The sequence below is a fragment of the Sinocyclocheilus rhinocerous genome, unplaced genomic scaffold (genome assembly GCF_001515625.1).
Source record: "Sinocyclocheilus rhinocerous isolate Xijiao unplaced genomic scaffold, SAMN03320098_v1.1 scaffold231, whole genome shotgun sequence".
Classification (NCBI taxonomy): Eukaryota; Metazoa; Chordata; class Actinopteri; order Cypriniformes; family Cyprinidae; genus Sinocyclocheilus; species Sinocyclocheilus rhinocerous.
Genome location: NW_015640454.1, coordinates 868,341 through 878,627, shown reverse-complemented (window position 1 = coordinate 878,627; position 10,287 = coordinate 868,341). Strand labels below are relative to the sequence as shown.

Sequence of the window (10,287 nt, the reverse complement as noted above, 5' to 3'; positions counted from 1 at the left end):
TTACGGGAATATTAATTCTGAATAATGAGGTATTGGATTTGGGAATTGGTCTGCCTCTGGAGCCAGCGTCATGAATTTCTGAAACATAAAGCGAGACAGAGTGTCAGCAATTTGGTTTTCTGAACCTGGAACGTGTTTAGCAATTATTATAAATTGGTCGCATGCTGCGATCCATGTTAAGCGTCTAAGGAGAGGCGTGAGGGCGGGAGAATGAGAACGGCCTTTATTAATGCACTGAACAGCTGCTTCGTTGTCGCAGTGCACTAAAATACTTTTAGAAGCCCATTCATTCCCCCACAGGAAGGCTGCTACCATGAGGGGGTAGAGCTCGAAAAAAGCTGAGGACTGGGGTGAGCCCTGCAGCTGGGGGGGGCCATGGAGACGCAAACCAACGTCCTTGGTAAAAACCTCCGAAACCAATTGAGGGAGCTGCGTCTGTAAATAGTTGGATGTCAACGGGAGATGAAACGAGGTTGTTGTAAAAAAGGGAAAGGCCATTCCATTGTTTAAGGAACATTATCCATAACTTAAGTTCGTCGCGGCATGCGTGAGATAGGGGAATGAGGTCCTCGAGCGCGTGAACCGAAGATGCGAGTGAGAGAAGATGCGAGATGAAAGGGCGGCCTTAGGGAATGATGCGCATTGCGAAGTTTAAGTGTCCGAGCAGAGAAAGGAGTTCGCGTTTAGAACAACTTGGGCTGGCGAAGAGGGTAGAGGAGATGAGGATTATTCTATCGAACTTCTCCTTGGGCAGGGAGAGCTGAAATTTAGCTGAGTCTAAGTTGATGCCGAGGAACTCAATGAACGTAGCGGGAGCCATGGTTTTTTCCTGAGCGATGGGGATCCCAAGCTCTGTAAAAACTTTTTGGACTGTGAGGATGTGGGCGGCTGGGAATGCGTCGGGAGGTGAAATGACCAGAAAGTCGTCTAGGAGGTGAATAAGGTGGGGCATTGCGTAATTATTGGACAGGATCCAGCAAACGGCTTCTAATAACATGTCAAAAATTTTGGGGCTGCTTTTGCATCCAAAGGATAAACGGACGGCGAAATAGAATTTCCCGAGCCAACGTATCCCGAACAAATGCCATGAGTCCGGATGAATAGGCATCACTTTGAAGGCAGAAGTGATGTCTATTTTTTCGAGCCAGGCTCCCCGACCCGCAATTTTAATAAAATCGACTGCCTGATCTATGTCGTGGTCCTTGAGAGAAAATTCGTCAAGAGGGATCAAGCTATTAATGCTTGGGACCGTGGAATTATGTGGTGATGATAGATCAATTATTAGGCATTTCTTACCTGAAAATTTCCTAGTAGCCACTCCGATGGGGCTGACGTGAAACGTTTCGAAGGGAGGTTTATCGAAAGGGCCGATCATAAAGCCTGACTTGACTTCTTTTTTGATTAAGTTGTCTACGACATCGGACTCTGCGTGGGCGGATTGGAGATTATTGCAGATGAAATTTTGGGTAAGCGCACATTCGACGCCGGGGTTAAAACCGTGTCTGAGGCCAGACAGAAGATAATTAGTGAATTCTTTGTCTGGGTGGTGAGCGAGTTCGATGGTCAGGGGGGAAATATTCACGGGAGTCGATAGGCAATTTTTTTATTTTTTTATTCACAGCTTTAAACACTGGGCAGACGATGCGGGTGTGAGCTCCGCCGCAGAAACTGCAGATGTGAAGGAACCGGCAGTGCTGTCTGATGCATCTCCCGTTGTTAAATGAGATGCATGGCTGCCTGTTATCTGCTTTTGATGGGGCTGGTTGTTCGGGACCCGAGTTTGCAGTAGTTGCGGATCTTGGGACGTAGCTGGTGGATTTCACAGAGGAAGTATCAGGGCACGAGGGTATAGAGGGGTTGATTTGTGGGCAAGTCATGGTGGAGTGAGCGACTGACCTACAAACCGCACAAGAAATGTTCCTGCAGCCTAAAAATACCCGGCTGTGGAGATCTCGATCGAGTGCTCCCCAGTAAGGGCCATTGGGCGACTCGTACTGCACATTTTGCAGAAAAAAGCTTGTGGTACGTGTAAAAATGGCTCCCTCCATAGGACAATGCGAGCTCGGCTATAATTGACAGATAATCATTGAGTTCGCGTCGCCTGTGGAGAAAGGCTGAACAGATGATCTCGGTGAACCGACTAAATGCAATGGTGAACTCAGAAAAAGAAAGTAGTCGTGATGAAAGAGGATTTGGGTTTTTTAAAGTGACTGAGAAATCCCCGCAGTCTATTTGACGGTTTGAGTCGGAAGTGGGCAGGAGGGAAAGAAGGGAAGAGAGATCGACATCCGCACCTGCTAATATCTGCGCTCTGATGTTGTGAGCCACTTGGGGAGGTTCAGAGGCGACGGCGTTTGATGGGGCGGGCATTGGTGTAGCAGTGAAGAGCAAGTATTGTGATTTCGCTTGGAGGAGAGAGTTGAAGGGGACTGGGGGCGGGGCTGTGTTTGCCAGCGAGTACGGCCAAGCGCTTGCTTGGGCAGCGGGCCCCGAGCTGGAAGGGGCGGGCGGCGGGGCTGTGTGTGACGGCCAGTACGGCCAAGCGCTTGCTTGGGCCGCGGGCTCCGAGCTGGAAGGGGCGGGCGGCGGGGCTGTGTGTGACGGCCAGTGCGGCCAAACGCCTGCTTGGGCTGCGGTCCCCGAATTGAAGGTGACGGGCAGCGGGGCTGTGTTCGATAGCCAGTGCGGCCATGCGCTTGCTTGGGCTGTGAGGTCTGAGCCGAAAGTGGCGTGCAGCAGGGCTGTGATTGGCGGCGGAGGCGGCCAAGTGCTTGCTTGAGCTACGGGCCCCGGTGTTGTCGGAGTAGAAGCCGCGGTGCGAGGCTGAGCTACGGCCGGTGTCGCATGCACCCTTGCGGTGGCGGGATCCGGGGCGCGGCCCAGGCTTGCTGACGGCCTGTCGCCGCGGCTTGATAATCGCGGAGAGCTGGGCCTTGCGCGAGAGGAAGACGGTGGAGTCCGGTGAGGCATATCTGGAGGTTTGTTTTGCCTTTTGCCCTTCTTTGGGGTTGGGGTGGACTCGGGAGAGAGGTTAGTTAAATGCAGATTTGTGTACAAGTCATATAATTCTGCTTTGTTTAACTTGTGTGAAGGTTGGACATCGGATTTGGTCAGCGCTTGCCTCAGACTCGACACGGTCCACTTTCCTATTGGTGGAATCGTTGGTCTGGCCGAGCGATAGGAGGACGCCGGGGAGTCGACTGGGGTTCTCGCCCGAGGTGGCGAGGGTAGGCCTAGGCGTCTTGGGTAACAAAGAGTGAAAAATTTAAGGGGGTCTGAATACTTTCCGTACCCACTGTATATCATGGTGTTGATTAACTTGAGTGCGCTCCACCTGTGTTAATTAGGCTAAGTATCTGACGCGCTCCTCCCGAACCTTGTTAATAAAACATCATTTAGAGTAGCACTTGTTGTATGTCATTTCTCCAGACATGGTTTTATGTTTACACAGCGCGATACGCAATGCAAAGCGTAAAAAGACAGTATAAGGGGCCATTCACATGTCGCGCCTAAAAATGCGTGGAAAACGCTAGGCGCGCCGCTTTCTGCTTTTTCCCCAAAGCGTTCGGGCGCGCCTGCCGCGCGTCTACATTTGAAATAACGAACTTGAGCGCGCAAAAGACGCGATATGTGAACGGCCCCTAAGTCATTATAATCAGTAATTATGTCCCCACTGGATGCAACAAATGCCTAGTTTGTAATGGGTTTTATTGTTTTTGTTTTGTCGCGCCGGGACACGGCATCACAGTATGGTAACATTTCCGTTACACGCTTCAGGTATTCAGCCAATCACAACACACTGGCCCTATTCCTTCCACTATAGAAAAGTGAAGCCAAAGCATCTCAGTATGGCCGCTGCCATCTTGAGTAAATGACGTCATTTGTAGCCAGAGTCTGCGCAGTAGAGCTTCGTTTGCAGCCCGAGTCTGCGCAGTAGTGTCGTGAGGTGGAGCCGCGGTATCAAACTCCCGCCCAAACTCCCTCAGACCCAATCAACCATAACGACACGCCCCGTTTTTATAGCATCAAATTACTAGCTAAAATCAAACTTATCACAAAAACGAACAATTGAACATATATCAGCGTAATAACAACTACACTGTAAAAAAAAAAACGGTGACTTTTACGGTAAAATACCAGCAGCTGTGGTTGCCAGAACTTCACTGTAAAAAATATGGTAGCAACATTTTAGGTTTTACAGACTTAACTTAAATTCACAATAAAATACCGTATTTCATTAACTGATGTAATGTTAATAAACCAACATATTGAAGTACTAATATCTGTTTTGAACCATTGTAATGCACTGAAAACCACCAAAAACAGGTGGTGATGAGAAAGTCACATGATGAACCAAAGCTCATCACAAACAGCTTTTCTACGAACTGAGGAGGGCAATACTTAGAAGGTGCACACAGTGTCATTCACACAAACACTAAACCCCATCATGGTGACACACATGATACTGAAATAATGCAATAAACATTAATTTAACAACATTAGATGTAAGATTAAACCATAATGTACACAACTGATGAGAAAAAAACTAAAAAGAAACATGTTATTTCAACAACAAAAAAACATCAAATATGAGGTGTCATGCAGGGAATTCTGGGAGTGTCAATTTACGTTTTTTCACTGTAAATTATACAATGACTTTTTCTTTTTCACTTCCAAAAACCGTATTTTTAACAGTATTTTACTGTAAAATTACATTAAATGTAATTACATTTATTCCCATAATATAGTATAGAAACTAATTGTTAACCAGTTAACAGGTTTTTACTGTAGCATTTTTACAGTCTTTTACTGTTAAAATCACAGTCTTTTTTACAGTGTACCTTAAATGACCAAAACCATCTTTCGGAAAATTGTATTGGTAGTGTCATTTATTTTTTTATTTTAACTCAAGTCCCATTCGTTTACATGGAGAGGGCGGGGGTTATGACCTGTACTGCAGCCAGCCACCAGGGTGCGATCAAAGAGCCTGCAGCTTAACTTTTCAGGACGTGTCAGGCACACCCGGTTGTAAATTACTCTACAAACATACACCTTTGTTTGCGTTTGTCTGTTGCGTGGCAACCACTTTGTTGCAACCACAACTGATTCTGAGGAACTACATTGTTTGGTGGAAGAATACTGTTTTTATTCATATGATTACACTAAATTTGCTATTTTATTTTTTGAAACCTTACTACCTCTATGGAAAAACCGTTTTATAAAAGCAATAAGCCCAGTGAAGCCGTGGTTTACAGAGAATTTATAACAGCTAAGGGGGGTTTTAACAACGCCCCTTAGCTGTTATAAATTCACTGTAAACCACGGCTTCTTGGGGCTTTCATAATAGTGTATAATATTTCATAAAATAATGAAATATTTCATAATTTATGTCATAATTCATCATTTGTTCATAATTGTGATCTACAAAAGTAAAATAAGTTATACAGGTAATTTTTTGGTCACATGTCCCTGCTCTCCGTAACTTAAAAAAAAAAAGAAAAGAAAAAAAAGATCCAAAATCAATCATTGAGCAAGTACATAACCAATCAGCAGCAGTAACTCTCTATACTGGCACTCTTTTGTGCGTACCGCGGCACTTCTGACGTGTTACACCTGTTGTAAAGCGTCAGTGTCAGTGAGTGATTAGAAATGACACTATAAAGCACACTACCCAGGAGGTCATTTGAAACCAGTAAACTTCTGGAAAGTTCATGAATCCAGTAAGGGAATGCATTAGTAATAAGTAATAAGTTCAAAACAGCACTAATGCAGAGAAAACACGGACGATTTAATCAGAGATGGTACATTCATCAGCAGTAACTACAGAATTAATTATGACATTGCTTATAAACATGTACTTAAGTACTTACGTGGGTCAAATTGCATTTAATATAAATGTAAACTATTATACAGTTTCATTATTTGCAATCAACATGCAATAAGCATCCAAAAACATTATATTAAGTTCACATTTAATATTATTTTAAAGTATATTTCAGTACTCTTTTTTTAAATTGTCAAAGTTACCTTTTTTCCAGGAGGTTGATGTTAGTTTATATTTTAGTGAAGTGCTCAAGAATTTGATCAGTTTGATAGCAAACTTGCTCCTACGTGACTTTTTTTTGAGTTTGTGTGTGGAGTAAAATTTTTATTAAATCTTTAAATGACAGTTCAGTATTTGAATAAAACACCCAGTGTTTGTTAGGTCATACTGTTTTAAATTTTTAATTTTTAAGTTGTTTTAAGTTTTAAATGTGTTTGGTTACAGTTGCACAATTACAAACAGTCTTTGAAGAAATAGAAAATGAAAGTATTCTTGGCCTGGTTTCTCAATAATGTTCTATTTTAATGTCAGTCATGCCTTAAGCATTCTTACTGTATGTAGAGCTAAAGTTTAACTGACAAGATTTAGCAAAAATGCAATTAAATTAAGCTCTCACTCATGAAGACAAAAACAAAACTAAACGAGTTTGACCTGTATGAACAACATCGGACCCCTTTATCTTTCCATGAATGAATCGCTAAAGACAGTAAGTAATGCAAGTTTGGAATGGCATCCCATTGAAATTGAAAAAAAAAAAAATCTTCTAAACCTCAATACAATTTTATGTAGTAAACCCTGAGTATACCACTTTTGTATGTCTACAAAACAATAATATTAATAATAACAACAACAAAAATAATAATAAAACACTTTAGTTCTTTTAAGTTTGTGAGTGAGAAACTTATACAACCTCAGCAGCACTTTTTTTTTTATTGATCTACAAGAATGTCAATTTCCTACATTACATTATTGACAATGGCATTTATGAGAGAAGTACAGTATGCGTTTAATGCATTTGTAATGTACTGTATTTCACATCTGTGTACAGAGTACTTTTAAAATAATTGTTTATTCAAAGTCACTTAAGCACATATTTGAGAGATGTACTATTAATGGCATTATTTCTTGCAATGGTTTAACACATCTAAACAAAATAATATATTTGCACTACATTCCGCATATTTAAATGACAATAGAAGTAATTATGAAATTACATATAAGACGTACTTAAGTTCCTCTTAAGTGGGTCGAAAAACACTATAAAGTTTAACGTAAACAATCATTTATTTTCATTTAATTCCAAGTAACATGCAACTAAGTGTCCAAAAAAAAAATTACATTGTTTGTACTTAAGTACATTATTTTTAAATTATGTTATTTACATAAGTACTCTTTTTAAAATTATGCTAAAGTGTACTTATTTTTTTTCACAAGAGTGATGTTAGTTTACACACTGTAGTCAAGTGCTCAAAAATTTGATAAATTTTATAGTAGGCTTACTCTAAAGTGACGACTGATTTGTTTTTTGGTCTTGTGTCAGATTTTATTTGAGTTTGCATGTGGATTAACTTTAAGAAAAAAATTAAATGACAATTAATGATTTTTAAAACACCTGTGATGTGAAATTCCTACTAAATTCTAATTCCCTTCTAATTTTCATTTAATGGGTTTGGTTAAAATTTCAAGACAAACACTTTGCGTGAAATAAAATGAGAACTATTCCTAGTCTGGTTTCTCAATAATGTTCCATATTAAGGCTGGGCATACCTTAAGCATTCTTACTGTATGTAGAGCTGTAGTCAGTCACAACTGAGCAAACACGATTAAATTAAACTCTTATTTGTGAAAAAACAAAACTAAAAACAAAACTAGTTTGACCTGTATGAACAACAGTAAACCGCTTTCTTCTTTCAGTGTATGGAACACAGAAGAATGTAAGTCACACAGGTTTGAAATGACATTATTATGAGAAAATGAGACAATGTTCACCCCCCCCCCTTCTTCTGATGAACTATAAAATAAGTGCTGAAACAGGCACATTATCTCATTCACCTCCTGATCAAAGATGGATCTGCAAATCTCAGTTTTTCTTCTGTTTATTATTTTCACTGCAGGTACAAAATACAAATATCTACTGTAATGTTACTGGGTACAAATAAGATGTCTCTCACTTAACATCTCTGTCTTTTTAATTACTAAAGGACACTCTCTCAGCTGTTATGACTGCACAAGTCTGTCGGGCTCTTGTACCCAGACAAGTCAGTGTTTTACTGGATTTACCAACTGCTTCAGCGCAACAGTTACTGGTAAGTCCAGTATGATGGATTGAAAGGTACTATCAGGGTGCGAACTACGGGGGAGCTAGGGGGAGCTCGGCTCCCCTTAATAAGACATGGGCTCCCCTGAAAACGTGATTTGTGAAATTTTTGGGGGTCTCAAAAAATATTGACAATGTGTTATTTTGACGTGCAATTTCAGTTTTGTGTAATGTGATCATTGTGGATTATAATGTGTTAAATTGCAAAAATATCATTCATTCATGCATGACGGCGGTTTTTCTATTCTTGTCATGAGCATCAAGGTGGGGGGGCGCTGCGGTGCAAATTCCACTCATGTTTAGTACATGTTAACTCAAAGATTCGTAGAAAAAATATAAACGTTGGACTCTGTGGTCGATTCTGTGTTAAGGTAAGTCATGTTATTCGCAATTATGTGTTGTGGCTGGGTTGTTATAGGTCTGCGTGACTCTCGATGTCTTAGGCCTAATTGAACGGAGGAATTATGGTATTCTTCTGTAGCCTGACGACGAGTAACCGTTAAAGTAACCGTTGTTCATGTGAACTCAGACAGCCTGATGCTTTGTTTATAGACTATTTGTGGGTGGCTGTTTGTTGTTTCACCTATCAATTCGTGTCGATAAAGTATAATAGGGTAATCCTGTATAGTGATTTATCCTATATAGCGCTTGCATAAAGCAAGTAGTGCATACACTTGTAGCTGTTATGTATCCTTGTAAGTCATTGTAAGCCTTCATTCACGCGCGACCCCGAAAAAAAAACAAAAAAAAAATACAAGTGGGCTCCCCCAAAGTCCACGGTATAGTTCGAACACTGGGTACTATTATAATTGACTGACAGAACTACCGGTACTTTTCTGGACAGAATTTATAATTGCACACATAGAATGTTCTATATAGATTACTGAAATCATTATGATAATACAATTTGAAATTTAAGAATGTGTGAAATGAGAAAAACACTAAATTAAAAAAAAATTTCCTAGTGGTCTTACACCTTTGGACCTCATTCTTAGATCTCTAATAAATATTAGAGATGATTTAATATTGCAAAGTTTGTACGTTTGATACACTATTGGACATGCTTTCTGTGTTGACATATTTATAAATACATTTTCCATCAAAATAATGTTCGGTTGAGCTGCTCATTCCTGTATCACTCGTGTGTTTTCAGTCAACAGTACTACAGTGAAGTTTAAAAGTTGTGCTCCAGCTGTCTGTCCAAGTGGATCCATCAACCTTGGCATTGGAAAAGGCTCTTCTCTGTGCTGTAACACTGATCTCTGTAATGTCCAAGATGCTCCAGGTATTGTACTTTACTGTAATAGAGCAGTTTATAGAACATTTAACAAGAAAAAAAAAGAAGGATGTAATTTTATTTTCTATCAGGAATGTGACGTCAGCCGAAAACAAATGTTGCTTATACAGGCAGAGCAAATTGTTACTTTTTTTTTTGCGAAAGATCGAGAAGACAAAATGTTTTATCTTTGGTACAATGAGCACCTATAATATTGTGTGCACAGTAAGACCAGGACCATGTAAAGAAAGCATATCTATTTTCCCTCCTGTAGATCCCAGCACTAACGCTCCCAATGGAAAGACGTGTTACTATTGTGATGGACAGAGCTGCTTAAACACAGTGAGCTGTACAGGGAGTGAAGACCGCTGCTTTAATGCAACAGGTGAGAATCTGGAAAAGAAAGACGGTTCATTATCTTTCTCTCTGTTATTTAAACATTTGATACAGATCATGTATACCAGTGGCCAACTTGTCTCTGACTCAAACGGTTTTCTTCTTCAATCTTTTCATCAGTGACTATTGGAGTCCAGTCACAGGTTTTTAAAGGCTGTGTCTCTAAATCACTTTGTGATGCCACAACATTGATTCCTAGTGTAGGAAGTGTCTCATGTTGTGAGGGGAACCTGTGTAACGGTGCTAAGAGCGTCACTCAGAGCTTCCTGTTCCTCTGCTGTTCTCTGCTCTCCTTCATCCTGCTGCACTGAATCCAGCAGCTCGACACATTCTACAGCAGCAGCAAAGACACAATATTGTGTGCTTTACAAACATATAGCTTGTATTACCTCTGTACTATCTTTGATTTGTTGTGAAGAATTTAAAAAGATATACAAAATCTGATCATTTAAATATATATATATATATATATAT

General features: G+C 40.5%; 1 protein-coding gene and 1 pseudogene across 3 annotated transcripts; one reads left to right on the top strand and one right to left on the bottom strand.

Annotated features, from left to right (window-relative positions):
* LOC107752967 (uncharacterized) lies at positions 1-1,375 on the bottom strand (annotated as a pseudogene).
* Positions 1,376-7,865: 6,490 nt separating this feature from the next.
* LOC107752958 (prostate stem cell antigen-like) lies at positions 7,866-10,275 on the top strand. Of its 3 annotated transcripts, none has more exons than XM_016569043.1 (5): positions 7,866-7,938; positions 8,026-8,130; positions 9,295-9,426; positions 9,692-9,802; positions 9,934-10,275. In XM_016569043.1, the coding sequence occupies exons 1-5, from the start codon at positions 7,890-7,892 to the stop codon at positions 10,122-10,124; spliced, it is 588 nt and encodes a 195-aa protein (XP_016424529.1). In that variant the 5' UTR covers positions 7,866-7,889; the 3' UTR covers positions 10,125-10,275. The 3 variants fall into 3 exon arrangements, with proteins under 3 accessions (XP_016424529.1, XP_016424527.1, XP_016424530.1); XM_016569041.1 differs by having other exon boundaries at positions 9,692-9,826; XM_016569044.1 differs by having other exon boundaries at positions 10,013-10,070.
* The last annotated feature ends 12 nt before the right edge of the window (positions 10,276-10,287 follow it).

Coding starts and splice junctions, on each gene's coding strand:
- LOC107752958 (XM_016569041.1), top strand. CDS start 7,890: ATGGATCTGCAAATCTCAGTTTTTCTTCTGTTTATTATTTTCACTGCA. Junction 7,939..8,025: donor GTTTATTATTTTCACTGCAG/GTACAAAATACA, acceptor TAATTACTAAAG/GACACTCTCTCAGCTGTTAT. Junction 9,427..9,691: donor TAATGTCCAAGATGCTCCAG/GTATTGTACTTT, acceptor TCCCTCCTGTAG/ATCCCAGCACTAACGCTCCC.